This window comes from Podarcis gaigeae (assembly GCF_964106915.1).
Source record: "Podarcis gaigeae genome assembly, chromosome: 16".
Classification (NCBI taxonomy): domain Eukaryota; kingdom Metazoa; phylum Chordata; class Lepidosauria; order Squamata; family Lacertidae; genus Podarcis; species Podarcis gaigeae.
The window spans coordinates 164,975-185,778 of record NC_139693.1 but is presented as its reverse complement, the minus strand read 5'-3'; the positions used below and the strand labels follow the sequence as shown (position 1 = coordinate 185,778).

Sequence of the window (20,804 nt, the reverse complement as noted above, 5' to 3'; positions counted from 1 at the left end):
AGAACCAAGGTGGGGGAGAAGAATCATAGAATTGTTTAGCTGGAGGGAACCCCAAGGGTCATCCAGTCCAACCCTCTTCAATGCAGGAGGGAGAACATAGAGCTTTTCATCCCCTCCTGACAAAAACTGTCCCTTCAGAGCTGCTCTGTCCCAGTTTTTGGGGAGTGGGATCCCCCTGTCCAGCTGGGCCAAACCAGGCTTTCTGAAACTCTCCTCACTCACCACACTGTGAATATCCATCTTGCCTCTTTATTCTACGACAGGACACAGAAAGAAAGATTGAGATACAGACCTAACTTGTTTTCAGGTAGTTCCGATTTCCTGATGAGCTGCTTGCCTACGGATTTAGACCCTCAGTACCCAACCTACGCTCTATCGTTCACCATTCAGCGAGATATTCCAGAAGCCCTGCATGATCCCCACCCCTTTGCCCCCAGCCTCTTCCAATCATGGGGCCACAGACCCCAAAATCCGCCTTTCCCCTAAAATCCGCCTTTCCCCTCACATACATACAGCCTAATCCTTCTGCAGAGACTTCCCATGAGCCTTTTCTCCCCAGCCTCAGTTTCCTGCCTGTAAAATGGAGTCTCTTGCGTCTCAGGACGGTGGCAAGGATGAGCTGCTATCCTGAGACCTTTCGGGTGCTTGAAATTACACACACGTTATTCAGAGTAAGGAAACCCACAAAATTATCCCACGGGGAATAGTCGTTTCTCCCCAAAGGGGGGGTCCGCTCCAGCCAGTCCAGGAGCCGGAGTGGGGGGCAAGGTTTGGGGGCTGGAGCAGCCTCAGTAAGGAGTCCCAGCCCAGGGGGGGATGTGGGGCTTGGCCACTGCCAAACGGACCCTTACCTGACTGGGCAGGGAGGTGCCAACCCTCTGCAGGACGGCAGCAGGTGGGAGGAGGAGGGCATGACTGTTTGGAGGGCCCAGAAGTGGCCAGAGTGGGACCCCGTCACCTTCAGGGAAGCCCAGCCCTGCGATGAAAACGGAACGCCAAACCCCCAGAGAAGGGTGCAAATGGTGTCTCCAAACAGGTTCAGAAAGCAAAGGAGACTGGGCGTGGTTTGCCCCCAACCTCTTCCCAGAGTCACCCACAAGGCCTGCTGCCCCCCCCTGCAGACGCCCCTCATTCTACGCACCAAGGCCCAGCACCAAAAGAGACCTGCCAAGGAGGCAAAGGGATGCAGAGTCAGGAGTGAGGGCAGCCCCTCCTTCCCTCTGGGATTCTGAAGTCCAGGTGCCCTGGAAGGGAGGGAGTTATGGGGCTGCACCAACCGGGGGGAAACAGGAGATATTTCTGGCCTCCTAGCCCAGCATCCCAGGAAAGACCCCCACCCCCAGGCTACTCTACCACCCCACACCCCCTAGGGGCTCCTGGAGGGCTCTGGGGCTCACCCCACCAACTGCTTTGAAAAACTGTCCAGACTTTGCCCCTTCCGGAACGGGGGAAACAAGGCAACAGAGTCAGGAATGATGGCGAAGTCCACGGTGTCGGAGGCCAGGGAGGGGCCCTTGGCCAGGAGGGGTCCCCAGGCCCCCCCTCAACTCAGGCTGAAGGCACATCCAGCAGGGAAAGGGAGGGGCAGGAGCGGGGCTGGCCTGTCCCTGCCCGGCAGGTGCTGTGGCGGGGGCTCCTCCAGGCCTCTCGCCAGGCCCCGCGGGGCTCAGTCTGCGGCGCTACGACGTGTGGCACTGGACGTTGTGGCGCATGGGGTCCTCAAAGTCGTCCTCGTGGTGGAAGCCCCTCTCCTGGAAGTGGGGCTGCGTGAAGAGCTCCCGCAGCTCCACCTCCTCGGTGTCTTCTGTGGCCATGACCTCTTCGCGGGGAGGGAAGAAGGACTGCAGCTGGCGCAGCTGGTGAGGGGGCAGCCAGCCGGGGTCCGGGAACTTCACCTGGGCAAGAGAGGGGGAATCAGGGAGCGGCAGAGCTGGGAGGGACCCCAAGGGGTGCAGGAATCTCAGCCAAGGCACCCCTGACAGACAGCCATCCAACCTCTGCTTAAAAACCTCCAACGAAAGAGAGCTCACCTCCTTCCCCCACCCCCCAGTCTTTCCCTCAGAAAGCTCTTCCTTAGAGGATATGGAATGATAAGGTGGCAAGAGCACGAGACTCTTAATCTGAGGGCAGTGGGCTTGAGCCCCAGGTTGGGGACAAGATCCCTGAATTGCAAAGGGGTTGGAACAGATCCACCCCAACTACAATTCTACTAAGAATGGAGGATGACTGGTTTGTAGCAAGCCCCCCCTCCCAGCTCCCTGTCCCCTCGCTCTGGATTAAGCCTGAATGCCCCACCCGCCCCCCTGGCATCCCCAGTACCTGGAACTGAATGATCAGCTTCCCCCTCTGCGTTGGATTTCGGTAGATGGGCATCCCTTCGTTGGGGATGCACTTGGCCTCCCCAGGCTTGATGATGGTCCCTGAGGGGCAGAGAGAGGGCAGAGTTGGGGAAAGGGCCGCCAAAATCATCAAGGGGGTGGAGAGGCTCCCCCAAGCAGAAAGTCTGCTGCTGCTCCTGGAGCTTCTTCATTCACAGGAAAGGCCAGGAAGAGGGGACAGGAGGGAAGCTTCTGAAAGTACACATTTGTGGACAGAAAAAAGGTTTCCTCCCTCTCTCGTGACCCTGGAAGTGGTGGGCATCCACTGAGAGCGGATGCTGGGGGATTAGCACAGAATCCCTTGATGCCACAACCACAGGCGGAAGTGTTTTCAGTGAGGTCCGTAGAGGGAGTAGAAGGTCTTGTGTTATGCAGCTCTGTGCCTCAGAATCAGTCTGTAAATGTTAGTCAGTCACATTCACACACACACACAAACACACAATTCATGTAAATATGTTTCAGCATACCAAGTAAAAGTCATATTATTTTTAAACTCTATCTTGCGCAGTCTTTTCTAGGAGAGAAAAAGAGAACTATTAAAAAGGGTCAACTTCTGCACTACTCTGACAAGTATAATTACTACACCTCACGTGACTCTGGAACTCCCTGCCACAGGAGGCAGCACAGCCACCAACCTGGACGTCTTTAAAAGAGGATGGGACAACTTCACAGAGGAGGAGAGGGCCCTTGATGGCTCCTAGCCAGGAGTCAGAGGCAGCCTTGCTTCTGGAAAGCAGTTGCTGGAAATGGCAGGAGGGGAGAGAGAGCTCTTCTGCTCAGGTCCTGCTCCATAATGGGCATCTGGTCAGCTACTGTGCAAACAGGATGCTGGACCAGGTGGGGCTGATCCAGCAGGCTCCTCCTCCTCCTTTCTGATGTTCCCAGGCCTGGAGGAGGAGCCAGACGCCAACTTCTCCACCTCTCAGAGCCTCACTTGGGCGCACTCAGAGGGCCAAGGCCAGGGCAGGAAAGTCCACAGGCTTGGCAGGCAGATGCCAAACACCTCCCTCCTAAAGCCTGGCAGCCCCTTTGTGACTCAGAAGCCCCCTCCCAGCATTTCAGGCCCTGCTTAAAGCGAAGGGCCATTTCTCCATTTCACTGTGATGGGCAAACATGGCTCCTTCTCCCCCCACAGGCCCGGATCCCCTCTCCCTGCCTGCGCTCACCTGGCCGCGAGGAGACCAGCAGCTTCCTGTTGTCCAGGGTGTGGATGATCTGCCGGCAGCCGCACAGGGCGTCCACCAGGCTCACCTCCCTCTTGATGATGAGGTCGCTGCCCTGGCGCTGGAAGATGGGGTGCATCTTCTGGTCCAGGACGATGACCACGTCGCCAGGCTCAAAGCCGGGCATCTGGTCCCCTTCCTGGTGGAAAGTGATCTTCTGCCGGTCGGCCATCCCTGCAGGAGGGAGGAGAGAGCTGCAGGGATCCCAGAAAACCACCACCCCACCGCTGACCCGGCTGCCTTCTATCTCTCAGTCTCCTTCTGCGCTGGCTTGTTGGGCTCTTGGCATTGTTACAAAGCAGACAAACGATTAGGACATTTTATGTCCTTTTATACTGTACTGTGAACTCGGTGCAGAATTCAGCGGCCAGGTTGCTCACAGAGACAAGGTGGTTTGAGCATATAACGCCATTCCTGGCCCGGTAGCACTAGCTGCCAATTAGTTTCCAGGCCCAATTCAAAGTGCTGGTTTTGACCTATAAAGCCTTAAATGGCTCAGAACTGCAATACCTCAACACCCTGCAATTCTTATCTGAGGCCCTTCTCTGTCCACCTCCTCCATGAGAAGTCCAGAGGGCGGCAAAACGAGAACAGGCCTTTTCTGCAGTGGCTCCCTGTTTGTGGGATGCTCTTCGAAGGGAGGCTCCCCTGGCGACTTCCTTATAAACCTTTAGGCCCCAGGTGAAAAAGTTCCTCTTCAACCAGGTCTTCAGCCGATTAAACCGTATATGGCCTTTTGAAAGTGTTGGTAGGAAAATATACTTTAATTTTTATGTTATGCATTTTGTGTTTCTATGATGTAAGCCACTCTATGATCTCTGGGTGAAGGTATGCCAGGCTTATAAAAAAAAATCAATAAATAATTGGGGCTTGGGCTTACGTTTTATAAAGGCCGGGAGCCGATCTGTGGCACAGGGCATCTCACAAAACAGGCCCCTCCCCATAAATGAAAGCGACAACGGAAGCTTCCCCGCTGAAGTGTGCTTTTGAGGCCCCTCTCTGAACAGCATTCCAGGGCTGGGTGACAAGTCAGGCTTCCATTCTCAGAGATGGTTTTATGCCAGGCGTGGGTGTGGCCAGATGGAGACTCTTCATCCCAGGCAGAGGCAACCAGGCTTCTGCAGGGCTCAGGAGGGACTGATTCAGCCGGCCACCCGCCCCCACCGGGGAGCCAAGCCTACACAAAAATCCAGCCTGCTCTCTGTCCTTCCATGAGCTCTTATGTTCTTCCCTCCCCACCCCCTAATTCTGCCTGACAAAGAGTTCTGGAGAACAAAATTCAATTAAAACATCCATTTTTAAAAAAGACTTCAGCAGCTTGCTGCAGTTTTGTGACGTTTTGGTTGGTGAAGCCATTTTGAGAGAAAAAGGGGTGGCCCAGTGACTAGAGGTAGGACCAGGACCTGGAAGAGATCAGGGTTCGAATCCCGACTCGGCCACAAAGCTTCCACGGGCTGCCTTTGGGCCAGTCACCCGCTCTCAGCCTAGCCTGCCTTGCAGGGCTGTTGTGGGGGTTAACTGAGGAGAGGGAGACCTGTGTCTGCCACCTGGAGCTCCTTGGAGGAACGGTGTGATAGAAACCCAACAAACAAAGTTTGGAAGGCCTCGCTTTTCTGATGGGCCAAATGTGGCTCCGTTTTCTGCTTAAGAAAAGGAAAGCGGATTTTCTTGTAACCAAATCTCTTTAAAGGTAAAGGTAAAGGTACCCCTGCCCGTACGGGCCAGTCTTGCCAGACTCTGGGGTTGTGCGCCCATCTCACTTAAGAGGCCAGGGGCCAGCGCTGTCCGGAGACACTTCCGGGTCACGTGGCCAGCGTGACATCGCTGCTCTGGCGAGCCAGAGCTGCACACGGAAACGCCGTTTACCTTCCCGCCAGTAAGCGGTCCCTATTTATCTACTTGCACCCGAGGGTGCTTTCGAACTGCTAGGTTGGCAGGCGCTGGGACCGAGCAACGGGAGCGCACCCCACCGCGGGGATTCGAACCGCCGACCTTTCGATCGGCAAGCCCTAGGCGCTGAGGCTTTTACCCACAGCGCCACCTGTGTCCCTAACCAAATCTCTTTAGACCCTATTAATTCTGCTCCCTTTCCATCCTGGCAGACAAAGCACAATCCCAAAAGGTGTAGGCCAGCTTCTCACTTCCTGGCATCAAGAGAGATACAACAAACCCCAAGAAACAAGGTGCCCCCCCAGTTTGCCCCTTGGAGCCACTGCTGGGCGGACAGGCCCTGCCCCTGCCTTGCTCCTGCCAGCCCTGCGGAGAGGACCCTGCGGGGCTCGCTCACCTTTGTCCAGGTGGACGTTGAGGATCTTCTTTTCTCGGATGACCTTCCTGCCGTTGCAGGCCAGGCAGCGGTCCAGCGCCCTCAGCCACTCCCCCTGGCCCTTGCACTGCGAGCACATCGTCTGGATGTGGTGGACCATGTTGGGCCCCAGCTGGTGGACGATGACCTCCACGCCAGAGCCGTGGCACTTGGGGCACCGCGTGTCCAGCCCGTCCCTGCTTCCACGGCCTGGGAAGGAAACAGAAACGGCTTGGCGTGGGAGGAAACCGTCCCTGATCTGACAGTCTCAAGAAGGGGAGCCCCGCAGCTGGATCAGGCCCAAGGGGGCCCTTCTAGTCCAGCCTCCTCTTCTCAGCAGCCAAATGGCCCTAAGAAGCTAGGAGTCCAGATAGACTGCCTCTGGACCTGGAGGCTCTACAAAACTCTAAGAAGAGCCTGGCTGCCGGATGAAGTCAAGGGGGACCCAATTAACCCAACATCCCGTCCCCACCAGGTGCCCTAATGGGAAACTCCTAAGCAGCTCTCCCTTCCTGCAGTTCCCAGCCCCTGGGATTCAGAATCATTGCTGCCTCTGACTACTAGCCCTTGAAGCCCCTCCTCTTCTATGAATTTGCCTTCTAACCCACATTGACGATCCTCACCGCCCCCTGCGGGAGGGAGTTCCATCACCCAAAGGAGCCCCCGCCACACACTCCTGCCCCTCCTCGCTCACCGTTGCAGCTCTTGCAGATGACCGACTTCTGCAGGGAGAGTTTCCGCGTGGCCCCATTGTACAGGTCCTCCAAGGTCACCGACAGCTGGTGGACGGCCGTCTTCCCTGAAACAAGGAGGCCAAAGCATCAGAAACCTCTTGCTGTTCACCAAGGAGCTACCGTTTCTTTATTTGGGGCCTTTTGCGTCCTGCTCTTCATCCCCAAAGGCTCCCAGAGTGGCTGACATACGATCAAAGCAAGACCATTCCTCCTTGCAGGCTTACAGTCTTGTTTGGAAAGAAAACCCACCACGGCACGCAAGGGAAAAGGGACTGGAGGGAGGAGGAAAACACAAAACTCAGGCACCAATTTCTAAACAGTTGTTCCTAGAATGAAAGTTGAGTTAATTTTATTCTGTTTCAGTATTTTAACTTTTGTCTGTTTTAAAGTAGGGCGGTAGTTTTTTTCTTGATTTTACTCTTTTAAGTCACTTAACAATCAAAGGCTTTTAACAATCAAATGGTGTGTAAATTTTATGAAATAAAGTAAATAAACTTAGGAATCACTGACAGGTGGCCACCTAACCTCTGCTTTAAAACCTGCAAGGTAGAAAGAGTCCGCCACCTTCTGAGAAAGTCCTTTCTACTGTGGAACAGCTTGCACTCTCACAAAGTTCTTCCTGGTGATTAGTCGGAATCTCTTTGCTTTGGGTCCCACCCTCTAGGGAATCTCCACCAGGACTGATTGATTCATTTATTGGCATGTTTGTCCCACTTTTTGCTCCCAGGAGCTCCAGGTGGCTTGTATACTTTTATGGTAATGATCCGTATGTTTTAACAGATCAGGTATTTTATTTATATGTCTAAATGTTTAATTGTTTTTTTTTTTAATTATTGCTTCCCACCCCTCAGTGCTTTTAGCTGTTCCTATTTTAGCTGTAGGCAGCCTTGAGTCAGCCTCAGTGGGATATAAATAAATATGACAACAGTATGGCTCTGCCCCATCTCATTGAATCCCCACAGCAACAACCCTGTGAGGGAGGCCAGGGCTGAGACTAGCCCAAGGTCACACCCAGTGAGCGCTTCATGGGGAGAATTTGAACCCAGGTCCCCCCAGGCCCAAGGCTGACACTCTCGGGAAGTCTGGCTCTCACAGAGGGGCCTGTACGGATCAGCAGAGGGGCCTCTGCGATATCACCCCCTCTTTGCCCATCCAGAGCCCCCACCTGTAGGCTGCTGAGAAGTCCCCCGGGCCACAGGGCAGCCGTCCTGAAGCTGCAAAGCTCCCTGTGGGCAGGAAGGCAGCATTTCTGAGAGGGTTACTCAGGGCAATTAGGCAGCCGGCAAAGCCTTCTCAGAGATCTAAAGGGAACAGGATGCAATTACTGGGAGCTTGGATGGCGGGGGGGGGGGGGAGAGGAGGAGAGTCACACCCTTCACCCTGGAAGGAAGAGGAGGACCAGAAGGACAGCCTCGGCCAGTCTAAAGGGGGCACCAGCACAGCCCCCCACCCTCCGGGTTACATCCAGCCACCAAGGCCTTCTCAGAGGAGACCCACTGAAATCAAGGGACTGGTGTTTATCCTCATTATGACTGCTGTGGAGTTCCCTCCGGAGAGAAGCGAAACTGGCTCCCTCTTTGTTATCCTGCCGCCAGAGGCTGAGACCTTCCTGCCCAGACAGGCCTTTGGGGCAGGCGATGCAGATCCGCTGGGCAAATCGCTGCACCTTAATGACGGGTTCTATCTGTGTTCTAACTATTGCTTGCCTTTATTACTCTGTATTCTAGAATGATGTTGTTAAATGTCAGAAGCCGCCTTGAATCCCAGGCACAATAGGAATATATTTAGTAATAATATAAAGGCGTTCCTAAACGTCTTTTCAGATCTTTCAGAGCCTCTCTCCAGCAGCATACGCCACGTGAGTATTTAGTTGTGATCATAGCTGTCAACTTTCCCCTTTTCTTGCGAGGAATCCTATTTGGAATAAGGGAATTTCCCTTAAAAAAAGAGAAACGTTGACGGCTATGGTTGTGATTCCTGCACTGCAAGGGGTTGGGCTGGGTGGCCTGATTCTACGCACCATGCGAAAACACACATCCATTGCAACAACAATTCAATCTGAAACAAGCACAGCAACACATCCCTCCTTGCTCTGTGATGGCAGGGGTCCAACTCAGTTGCACCCTTGGAATCAATGGGCCTCAGTGAGCCTATCCGTGTCAATGGGCCTCAGGAAGGCCAGAGCAGATCATCAGCTCTCAGGGATGGGGGATCTGCGGAACTCCAAGACGTTGTTGGAGTCCAACCGCCACCAGCCCAAGCAGCTAGCGGGGCCCACGGGGAGGCATTGCATCTATTTCACAAAATTTGCACACAAAGAAAAGCCTCAGGAGGTTTACAAAGAAAGGAATAAAATTTATCAGCAAAAAAACAACCATTTGAAACATTTAAAATTAAAATCAGGAATAAACTAAAAACAAGCATACACCAACGTTCTACATGTCTGGATACAGGTTTGTCTAAACAAATGTGTTTTTTTGGCAGGTGCCATAAAAAACGCAGTGATGGTTCCCTTCCTGACGTCAACAGGCAGGGAGTTCCACAGAGCAGGGGCTGCCACACTAAAATATTGATGTGGAACAGGTCAGTGGTGAAGGGGTGGGACGCGTGCCTTTGGGGATCCCCACGCCTGGCTTAGAAGGATGCCCCTCCCTCCGAACTGCCAGGCAGCCAAGTTTCAGGGTGCTGCTGCCATCGCTCAGTGGGGGCCCCGTCCCCACACCCCACTTCTCCCTTGTGGCCCCTGAACCACAAACCGCCTTCCCAAAGGGCAGGTGGCCACGAGATACATTTCTGTTTTTCCATTTTCAGGATTCATTCCATACAACCGTCTCAAGGCGACACCAAAGATTATTCAAAACGCTTAAAAATAGCAAATAAATTTAGAACTCAAAGAAGGTGTCTGGGTGAGAACTTCCTGAGCAGGGAAGTGGAAGGTTCAATAAATAAATGGCAATGGAGCCCGACTCTGCTCCTCCAAGTACGGCCTTCTCAGCAAGAGCCTGTCTCCCAGAGGAAGCAACCCCCCCCACCAGGCCAGCCCCCCCCTTGCCCCCAAGTACCTCTCCTCTCCACGCGGGGACCGTGGGTGCGGGGCCCGCCTCCGAAAAACAGGTCAAAGATGTCCATGGGGGGCCCAAAGCCGCCCCTGCCGCCTTCCTTCATGGCCCGCTCCCCCCCGCGGTCGTACATCGACCTCTTGTGGGGGTCCGACAGCACCTCGTAGGCCTGGGAAATCTGCTTGAACTGGGGGGGGGGAGAAGGTGTCGAGTCAGAGGACGGGAGAGCCGGAAGGGACCCCCAAGGGTCATGTAGTCCAGCCCGCCCAGCCCAGCCCAGCCCCCGGCACCTACCCTGTCCCCCTCACTGGGGTTCTTGTCTGGGTGGTACCTCAGCGCCAGGCGGCGGTAAGCGCGCTTGATCTCCTCCATCGTGGCGCAGGGCTTGACCCCCAGCACATCGTAGTACCCGGTTTCCTTCACCATCTTCCTTGAGGCAGTTCAGCGGTCAGCGTCCGGCAGCGTCAAGTCCCCCTGGCTCACCTGTCCAAGCCCAGAGAGAGCCCTTGCCCTAGAGAGAGGACCTGGGGGTCATTCAGGAAACCAGAAGCAGCTCTTGTGAAAGCCCCAGGATGCTGGCTGCCAAAAGATCCAAGGGGGAAGAGGACAGGAAAAGGAGAAGCGGCCCCTTTAATGGCTGGGCTGGCTCCCAGAGAGTCTCGCTGGCCTTCTTCCCCCAAACAGACACCTGTCAGGCAGGTGGGGCTGCCAATGCCCTGCTGCTGCGGCTTCCCAATTAAGAGTGCCTCCTCCTCCTCCTCTCGCTCTTCCCTGTGCGGACGGACCGGTTGGAGGAAGCAGGAGGGCGTGGCGGGGCTGAGTGCGTCAGATCCCAAAGGTGCTGATTACCTGGCCCGCCTCACAGGGCGAGCGTGAATGCCTCCTGAGCCCCGGAGGGCGTGGGACGGGAGCTGCAGCAGCAGCACCAAAAAAAAAAGCCCAGACCAAGCAAGATTCCCCTGCCCTACTTTCCTCTCCGTCCGCTGCGCAACCCAGCGCACCAAGCCCTCCTTTAAGGCCTTAATTGCCACTTGCTAACGAAGCAGCCTGGCCCCGCCCGCCCGTGGCACACTTTGGCCAGGGCCGCCTGTCACTCTCTTCCCCTGGAAATAAAGTAAGATTCTAGTCCTCACCTGGGAACAAGGGCATCTTCCTCAGACAGAGTCAGACCGATTGGTCCATCGAGGAACAGAGGATGCTCCCTTCGACTGAATCAGACCACTGGCCCATCCAGCTCAGCAGGGTGGATATGATTTAAATCAAATCAATTTAAATCACGATGGGCCTGCCCCAAAGGGCCACGCTCCAGCCCTTGGAAGCACACACAGGCAGAGGATGGGCTGCCGGAGGGCCAAGGGGCTGCCCCCTCTTCTCTGCCCAAAGCTCCTCCAAACAGCTGGAGGAGGGTCTCTGGGTGCCCTGCTTCCCTCAGCTCTTTTGGCAGCACTGAGCCAGCAGAAAAACTCCCTTGTGAAGGCCTTGCCCAAGAGGAGCCAAGCGGCCACAGGTTGCAAGAGGAGAAGCGCCTCATTCTGCAAAGCCCTCTGGCAAACTTGGGTGCCGCCCCCTCCAGGGGCTGCTGGACCCCCAACTCCCAGCAGCCAGGCTCAGCCGTGACAGTGGCGTCCCCACAAGTCCTGGAGGGCCACAGATGCTGTCCAGCCCTGATGGAAGCATAGAGCTGTAGAGCTGGGAGGCATCCAAGGGTCATCTAGTCCAACCCCCGCTGCACTGCAGGAACTACAGCTAAAGGATCCCTGATTAATCTCAATTTTAAAAGCCTCCAAAAGAGGAGAGTAGGCTGTTCCACTGTTGAAGGAATGCTAAACGTCAACTCAGCTGACAGAAGAAGGGGCTGGATATCATCCAACACGGAGGTTACCCAGTCAAAGCACTGGTCCATTCAGCTGAGTAATGTCCGCCCTGGCTGGCAGCAGCTCTCCAGGGCTTCAGGCTCAGGGGCTACTAGCCACAATGGCTACGGTCTGCCTCCACTGTCGGAGGCAGCAAGGCTTCTGAGCACCAGTTGCTGGAAACCACAACCGGGGAGAGGGGTCTTCTTCTCGAATCCTGCTTGTGGAACTGTTCAGCCACTGTGAGAACAGGATGCTGGAATAGATGGGAGGTGGCCTGATCCAGGAGGCTCTTCTTGAGTTCCTAGGGTTCTCAAGAAGACAGAAGCGGTTTTTGTGCCAAGCAACAGGGGCTGCTTAGTATGGTCCTGCCGGAGGGCAGAAAACTGGGCAAGTCACTTGGGGCCCCGCTGTAAGTCGGGGGGCCCTCTTGGCCATTCGGTCAGCTGCAGAAGTGGAGGGAATGATGGTCGGGGGCCTTCTCTGTCGCTGCCCCTAAGCGGTGACCCTCTCACCCCACAGAGATGCGTCTGGCACCACCCTGAGTCAGGTCCCGCCATGGGTGGCAGACACACCTGTGCACCCGGCCCTGGGACAGCACTGCCCTCCTGCTTTGTTCTTTTTGCTCAGAGTCCTTGCATTTCTTTCCACAAACTGCCCTACCTCTCTTGTTCTTAGCGGAATGATTATGTCACTGCAACCCGTCCTGGGACCTTACAGTGAAGGGCGGGTAAGAAATCTCTTAAATAAATACGTGAACAGGGCTGCAAGCCCACCCACTTATCCTGGCCTGCCTGGGTGAGGTTTGGGGAAGGAGCACCACGGCTCAATGGGCAGAGCAGGCATCTCTGAGTAGGGCTGGGAGCCTCCTGCTTCCGTAACTCTGGAGAGCCACTGCTGCCGCCGGCCAGTGTAAGATGATTCCTGAGATTCCAGGTCAGCAAATGCAGGGGCTGGACTAGATGCCCCATGGGACCCCTTCCAACGCCACAAGTCTATGATCCTATGAATGGGAGGGCTGCCAGGAGTCCACATGGAATGCTTAGCCAGAAAGGCCAAGCCGCATCCCAGACGGGGAGTCTCGGGGAGGGAGCCTGGGAAAAACTCTTCTTCCCAGGACGACTTCCCCGATTACCCTGAGCAAGCCAGAAACCAAGAACCCAGAGAGCCACTTCTGAGGCGCACAGAGGCCACGCTGGGCCTTTGATCTCCCAGGCAAAGCTGGGTGTGCAGGGCTGCCCCACCTGGCTGGCCTGAGGCTCCTGCTCAGGGGCAGAAAACGCTGCCCCACACTGGAAGTAGTGCACAGGGGAGTCGGCAAGGAAAAGCTTTGGGACGGCAGATTTCAGGGTCTGATCCTGCCCCACAACAAAGCCAACGCAAGACAGGGATTGTTTGTTCCTTAAAGCTTTTCAACTTCAGCACTTTAAAGCCTTGTTCCTCAAAGCCTTTTAACCAAACGCAACACCCTGTCCGACTTCCACGCTCCACTCGTGAATGAGCTAAAACAAATCCGACAGGACAGACGACATGCTTTAAGTTTATAAGATTATGCACGGCATGGAGAAAGCAGAGAGAGAAAAGCAGGCAGAGGCAAACTCGGCCCTGTGCCTGGAGAAAAGGTTTTCTCCCTCTCATGACACCAGAACTGGTGGGCACTCAGTGAAGCTGAATGTTAGAGGATAAAAGACAGAGAAAAAGGAGGACTTCTTCATGCAGCACAGAATTCAACTGTGGAACTCCCTCCTGCAGGGGGCAGCCAGGGGCACCAACCTGGAAAGTTGGAGGAGGGAGAGGGCTATGGAAGGCTGCTAGTCCCCATGGCCATGCTCTGCCTCCAGAGCGGAGAGGCGGCCATGCTCCTGAATCCCAGGTGCTGGGAGAGTTGCTCTTGCGCTTGGACCCTGCTTGCAGGTTTCCCCTAAGGGGCACCTGGTCGGCCACCATGAGAACAGGAGGCTGGACTAGAGGGGCCCCCCTTTGGCCTGATCCAGCAGCAGCCAGGCTCTTGCATCCCAAGTGCAAAGGAATTCTCTACATGTTCAGCGCCTGGTTCAAAGCAGGCCTCAAAGGAAATGTGGGAAGAGCTCTCCTGGCCTTGACCAGAACAGCTTTGCACTCTCAGCCAAAAGAGGCCAAGCTATCTCACTCCGGGGAAACCCAAGGACTGAGCAGGAGAGCGGGGCATCTGCTCCACATCTGAACTCCACCCACCCTCCAGTTGGAAGAAAACGTCGCAGGCAGCCAGGCAGCTTCAGCTTCCAAACGGCATCTCCATGGAAGGCTGAATCCTGGTCTGAAACCCTGGAGAGCCGCTGCTGCCAGTCAGGGCAGGCAATCCTGAGCTAGATGGGCCACTGGCCTGGCTCAATATGAGGCCGCCTCCTATGTCCCCATCCATCCAAGGACATACAAAGCTGCTGTTGGTATCGTCTACCCGGACTGGCAGCAGCTCTCCAGGGTTTCAGACCTGGGTTACGGTGGCCAGAACGGAATGTCTTGTGCCTTTTCCCCCCAAGGAAATTTATTATTGTTGTTGTCATTTCTATACCGCTTTATATTTTGAAGAACAAATCTCAAAGCAGTTTACAGCACATTAAAGCATCAAATAAAGCAATCCAGAATAAAGACAAATTCCACCTTCAAGGAAAGTATTTCAGATCCTTCTCTAAGTGACATTTTGCTTTCCCCAGCCGCCAGCCTGGCATCCAATAGATCTCCACGTGGTCACCATTGGACCCGTGACAAAATGCACCTGGCTAATTTTTAACACTACACTCAGCTAGAGTCCTCCCTTTTAAAATAAAGCAAGATTCCAGTCCTCATGGTTCTGAATAAATGGTCGATTTAAAGAGGAAGGCACTGCCTCACGTTCAGCAGAGCAGGAGCCTCTCAGCGGCTGGGTGCAGAAACAGCTTTCTAGGGCAGGTTTGTGGAGCTGCCACTTCCACTCCTCTCCTTCCCTCCTTGGCCTACCCCAGCCGGCATCCAGCCAAACAGGTTCTCTGGGCGCTTGCAGCTGCACCCAGAAAGAGCCCAGGCGCCACCACAGGCTCCCACAAGCGTGACCAGCACGGCACGCGGAGACTGTGGCTGCGGGGTGAGCGTCTGAGGTGCCAGCAGCACCTCCCTGCATCCCTGGAACAAGCTCTCGGCACGGCTGCGCGATGGAGGCCCAGGTAGAGGCGTCTGTGGTTGCTTTTCATTGCACAACTGCTTGCTGCACGGCCCCTTGCCAGATGAGTCCTGCATTGGGTTGGACTAGATGGCTCTGAAGGTCCCTCCTGACTCTTCTACAATTCTAGGAAATGTGCCTCGGGTTGCCCTATTTTTTAAAGGAGCAGGGTGCAATAGATTTCCTCAGAACTTCGATCAGCTGCCGCAATCTGGTGCAGTCAGCTTCAGTTCTTGCTCAAGTCGAGACAGACTGAGCAAACAGGAGAGCAGGACGCCCAGGATTCTCCCCCTCTAAGCCAGGCTGCATCCTCTTTGCTCAGTCAGCACCCCAAAGCAACAGGATCAGGGCCGGCAAGTGACACCTCAGCTGCACCCCAACAAATAAGGAAGCTTACTTATACTGAGTCAGACCGCTGGTTCACCCAGATCAGGACTGTCTACACTAGCTGGCAGCAGTGGCTCTTTCCAAGGCTGCTTTCAGAGCCCCACTGGGAGACGCCAGCAGGAACTGAGCCCCAGGCTCTCAGATGCTCTGCCACAAAGCAGACAAGAGCACTCAAAGGACAAGAGCACTCAAAGAGCCTGCTGGATCAGGCCAATGACCCATTTAGTCCAGCCTCCTGTTCTCACAGTGGCCAAATAGTCCAAAGAATCTAGGAACCAAGATAGACTGCCTCTGGAACTGGAGGTTCCCTAAGGACATAAGGAGAGCCTGGATGCTGGATCAGGCCAAAGGGAGGGGGCTAACCAGAGTGGCCAACCAGATGCTTATTGTGGGAACCCCACAAGTAGGACCGTCCCCACTCCTGCAGTTCCCAGCAGCTCTTATTCAGGAGGCAGAGCATGGCCATCACTGCTAGTAGCCATAAATACCCGCTCTCATGAATTTGTATAATTCTCTCTCAAAGCCTTCCAAGTTGGTAGTCCTCACTGCCACCTGCAGGAGCCAGTTCCATAGTTTAACTACATGCTGTGTGAATAAGGGCTTCCTTTCATCTGTCCTGAATCTCCACATGCAGCTTCCTGGGATGTCCACCAGCTGTGTGGGAAACCGGCAAGCAGGATCTGAGCACCAGAGCAGCTTCCCTCCTGGGGATTCCAGCAACTGGGATTCAGAAGCATTGCTCCCATCTGACTTTGGATCTGGGGGTCAGTCTTTTTTGGCCCGCCATGGAGAGGGTCAAGGCTGAAAAGGAGCCTGAATCATCCTTGGAAAACTGGTGTAAAAAGAGTGACAGTGTGTTGTTGAAGGAATTTATGTATAGGTGGGGGGGGGGGTTGCCCCTCCAGCAGATCTCATGCACATGCAGCCCACTACCAGAATCAGCAGAATCACTTTTGTGACTTGTCCCACAAAACACTTCATCAGTTTCTTCCTGCCTATTCAAAGGGCCTTTGCTGCACGATACCAAATGTAACAATTCACTGATAAATGTACAGTGCTACCTCGGGTTAAGTACTTAATTCGTTCCAGAGGTCCGTTCTTAACCTGAAACTGTTCTTAACCTGAAGCACCACTTTAGCTAATGGGGCCTCCTGCTGCTGCCACGCTGCCGGAGCCCGATTTCTGTTCTTATCCTGAAGCAAAGTTCTTAACCTGAAGCACTATTTCTGGGTTAGCGGAGTGTGTAACCTGATGTGTATGTAACCTGAAGCGTATGTAACCCGAGGTACCACTATATCTATGTACTGGCTCACTGGGAAAACTTCAGAAATTCATCTAGACATGTGAGCTCAGCTACTCAGCAGCCCCTCTGCCTGAGGGATAATCCCTGGCCTCCTGATACCTGAGTGCCAGACAGGTAATGATGAAGAAAAAAGGGTGGGATGAACTTGGCTGGGAAACAGGGAAATGTAAAGATCTCTTTTGTTCCACTTGATGGGTGTTTGGTGGAGGGCAAGGGGAACCATGGGGCAGGGTCCAGGATGCTCAGATTCCGGCCACTAGACCTCCCCTTTCATGATGTAACCGTGATGTATGAGTGATGTAGGGTTTTTGGGGGGTGTGTAACATGGGGATTGGACGCGGGTGGCACTGTGGGTAAAAGCCTCAGCGCCTAGGGCTTGCCGATCGAAAGGTCGGCGGTTCGAATCCCCGCGGCGGGGTGCGCTCCCGTTGCTCGGTCCCAGCGCCTGCCAACCTAGCAGTTCGAAAGCACCCTCGGGTGCAAGTAGATAAACAGGGACCGCTTACCAGCGGGAAGGTAAACGGCGTTTCCGTGTGCAGCTCTGGCTCGCCAGAGCAGCGATGTCACGCTGGCCATGTGACCCGGAAGTGTCTTCGGACAGCGCTGGCCCCTGGCCTCTTGAGTGAGATGGGCGCACAACCCCAGAGTCTGGCAAGACTGGCCCGTACGGGCAGGGGTACCTTTACCTTTAACATGGGGATTAGCAGCTAATAAAAGTGTTGGGGGCTCTTTTGTATGGGGCTTCCATCTTGTTTCACCTTGTGGCAGGTGGGAGTCCTGTCCCAACAGTCTTCAGTAAAGACCAAGCCTACTGGCTGCTCTGGTATTCCTGACTGGTGTCCTTGTTTTTTGTCCAAGGGAGCCCTCAGATTTCTCCGTTAACAGTGTTAAGCAACAGATTCATAGAATTGGAAGGGAAGCCAAGGGTCATCTAGTCCAAGCCCAAGAAAGATGCATGGAGGAACAACACAATTAAAGCAGAGACAGGAAGTTGTACGCTGCCCACGGGCAGAGCCTATTTTGCTTCAGCTTTATCTGCAACAAGTCATTTTAAAAATATGCTGCTGAAACATCATGGCTCATAGCCCTGTACTGAGAATACTCCCCTAGGAAGAAGCCAGGCTGTAATCCTGCAAGCACTGAGCTGGGAGCAAGTCCCCCTGAGGTCAGCCGGGCTCCCTTCCAGAGGCACGTGAGGAGGAGTCTGGGAGAGGAAGGAAGACTCTTATCAGCCAGGGACAACAACAGGACGTCTTGTTTGCTTTCTCTGTGTGTGACTAGGACTCGCTCAAAAGTAGCCAAAGTTGCAGTGGAAATCAAGGCAAGATTTTTGCAGCTCCAGCTTAAAAGACGGAACAAAGTTTATTATGGCATTTACAGGAGATTTCCTGGGCCCTAGTTTCTCATCAGGTGATAAAGGAAGTTTATTCAACGCCTCTAATGAAGAAGGAAAAACCGCACATGAGTGTGGGAGCCTCCAAGGGGCCACCACCAGAAGAGCCTTGCCTGTTTCTGCCCCTAAATCCTCAACCTTCCCCAGTGAAATATTTAAAAGCGGCTTATACAGTAAGAAATTAAGAATTAAAAAGGCACAGCAAAATAAACTTCACAACGATTAAACGGCAAGAACACAATAACGAAAGCAATGAAAACCCATAGCTAAAAAAGAAAAAGAAAACAGAAACAAAAAAACCCTCTTTAAAAATACATTTTTAAAAATGTTAAATACATTCTTGTTTAGGTAAGTCCAACCAGATCCTTAGAATCTGTCTTAATATTTTGACTTTTCGTATGTTTTAAAGTACCATCGTATATTTTTCTAGACTTATTTATATTTCTGTAATCCGATTTGAGGCTTGTTGTTTTACACTCTAGCGGTGTGTACATTTTACCAAATAAAGAAACACAATAAATAGAGAGAGACGTCAATATAGCCAGCCAGGGCCTTGGAAGGGAGTTTTTCACAGCAGCGGCTGCTGGGTGAGCGCAGGAGGGGAACCCAGGCGTCCGAGGAGCGCCCCCCCCCACACCAGAGGACCCAGGCGTCCGGGGAAGGAGGGGCGTGGCGTGGGAGAAGAGGGAAAAGGACCCAGGCGTCCGAGGAGCTCCCCGCCCCCCCCCTCCGGCTCACTCACCCTCCGACGCGCCGACCGCTTCCTTCCTCGCTAGGAACTCTCTGGAAGCGCCGCCCCGCCCCGCTCGGCGCCCATTGGCCGGCGGACGCAGCCAAGGCTCCGCCCTCCCGAGGAAGCCCCGCCCCTTCCCTCTGAGAAAGGGAGAGAAGCTCTTCGAGGTTTTGTTGTTTTCCTTCCCTCGCGCGCGGAGAGGCCACGCCTCCGAGCCCCGCGATTGGGCGGCGGGGAGAGCGACCGGGCCTCCTCTGCGGCTCTGGATTGGCTACGCTCCACGCTCGTCAGCCGCACGGCGACCACTGAACGGGCGACCTTCGGTTTGAGCGAGAAGAGCGGGAACTTGTCGCCGGTTTCTTGTCAGGAGGCGGCGGTTGGGCGCGGGGGGGGGGGAGCGCCGAAACTCCCGCCTTTTTCTCCCGCGCATGCGCCTCAGCCTCAGGCGGCGCCGAGGCCTACACGGCCGGGCTGTCGTGAGAAGCGTCGTCTGGCCGAACCTGGAGGAAGCCTAACTTTGACTGAATCCAAAAATTCAGGGAGACTTGCACCCTCCAATTCTGGCACCCAGAACCTAGATATACACATATATTTTATTTTATTTTATTTTATTTATTTATTTTTACTATTTTGGTAAATATTTCTTTTTGGGAAGGGATCCCGGGGGTCATCCAGTCCAACCCCCTGTAACGTAGGAATCTCCAGGAGTGCGCGCTTCGTGGCATTTTATAATGTAGGTTAAAGGAGAGAGAGCGGCTGTCACAGCGGGTGGCCAGCAAAAAATGAAAAAGGAAGCCCTGAAATAAAAGAGGCGGGTTGAAGTCGACAAGTCCTGGATGGGCCCCAAAGCCGGGCCAAGGCCAGACAAGCTCCCTGGTGGGTCTCCTTGGGGGGGCTGCCCTGGGCAATGAGGGGCAGGTGGGGCTCCTCCACCTGGGAAGGGAGCAGGAAAACTCCCACCCTAAACCTCCCCTGCCTTGCAGCTCTACTCATTCGTGAGGAAGCCTTTGGGAGCAAACACTGAGGAAAAATCCAGGCCTGCCGGTGCTTTTTTTCTGGGTCTCCTTAAGAGTATGCAGTACCGGCACCTTTTCCAGATGTTCAAAGTGTGGCACTTACGGTAACAACTTCATGGTGAGTACCAGCACCTTTTTTTCTTAAAAAAAAGTATGATTGTCTTCCATGAACACGGTTTTAACAGTGTGTCTGTAAGTGCCTGTGGAGGCCAATTCTGGATCCGCACCATGTCCTTCCACAATGGGGACAGAGGTTTCTGATCAGGAGTTGATCATGGTGAGGGTTTGCCAGGTGTGTCTTCCTCTTAACACGTTTCTCCCTTTTCTTCCTGAGTTTGAGCATCTTCAGAGGCATGACACCTTTGGTAAAGGCTGTTCTCAGGGTGATCACAGGCCAATGTTTCCCACTTGTCCTGGATGTTTATGCTACCTTTTTTAGATTTGCCTTGAGAGAGTCTTTAAACCTCTTTTGTTGACCACCAGCATTATGCTTTCCATTTTTAAGTTTGGAATAGAGTAGTTGCTTTGGACCCCTTCATGGATCACTGCCTTGCCGTGGCGAAGGGGCTTGAATAACTCAGAGAAGCTATGAGCTATGCCGTGCAGGGCCACCCAAGATGGACAGGTCATAGTGGAGAGTTTTAACCAAATGTGATCCACCTGGAGCAGGAACCGGCAAGCCACTCCAGTATCCCTGCCAAGAAAACTCCATGGACAAAGGCAACAGGCATATAAAAATTATGACGCTGGAAGATGAGCCCCTCAGGTCGGAAGGCGTCCAACATGCTACAGAGGAAGAGCGGAGGACAAGTACAAGTAGATTCAGAGCTGATGAAGCGGCTGGGCCAAAGCCAAAAGGTCCCTCAGTTGCGGATATGCCTATAAACGAAAGGAAAGTCCAATGCTGTAAAGAAAAATATTGCATAGGAACCTGGAATGTAAGAGCCATAAACCTTGGTAAGTTGGATGTGGTCAAAAATGAGATGGCAAGTGTCAGAGCTGCCCCAAGGTCCCAGCTCACAGAGGACCAACGCCAGGTCGTTGTTATATACAAAAGTCTTTATTGAAGTTCAGTCTCTATTTCAAAGCCGTGGCGCGCAGCTCTAAGTCTTAAGCCCTAGACCGCCGAAGCTCTGTCTGAATCTCCTCCCCTCTGACACCAGTTTAAGACTCTAGCCCTGCTCCACCTCTTCCTCTGCTCTCTCCTCCTCTGGGTCCTCCTGTCCGCTGGGGCATTCCCCTTTC

At 54.0% G+C, this 20,804-nt stretch overlaps 1 protein-coding gene across 1 annotated transcript; it reads right to left on the bottom strand.

The window, feature by feature from the left end:
- Positions 1-233: 233 nt before the first annotated feature.
- On the bottom strand, positions 234-18,661 carry LOC310833305 (dnaJ homolog subfamily A member 1-like). Its single transcript, XM_083715929.1, has 8 exons — positions 18,553-18,661; positions 9,994-10,210; positions 9,703-9,886; positions 6,601-6,705; positions 5,889-6,116; positions 3,545-3,775; positions 2,320-2,420; positions 234-1,895 (listed from the first exon to the last, which is right to left on the bottom strand). The coding sequence occupies exons 2-8, from the start codon at positions 10,123-10,125 to the stop codon at positions 1,680-1,682; spliced, it is 1,197 nt and encodes a 398-aa protein (XP_083572055.1). The 5' UTR covers positions 10,126-10,210; positions 18,553-18,661; the 3' UTR covers positions 234-1,679.
- Between the last annotated feature and the right edge of the window lie 2,143 nt (positions 18,662-20,804).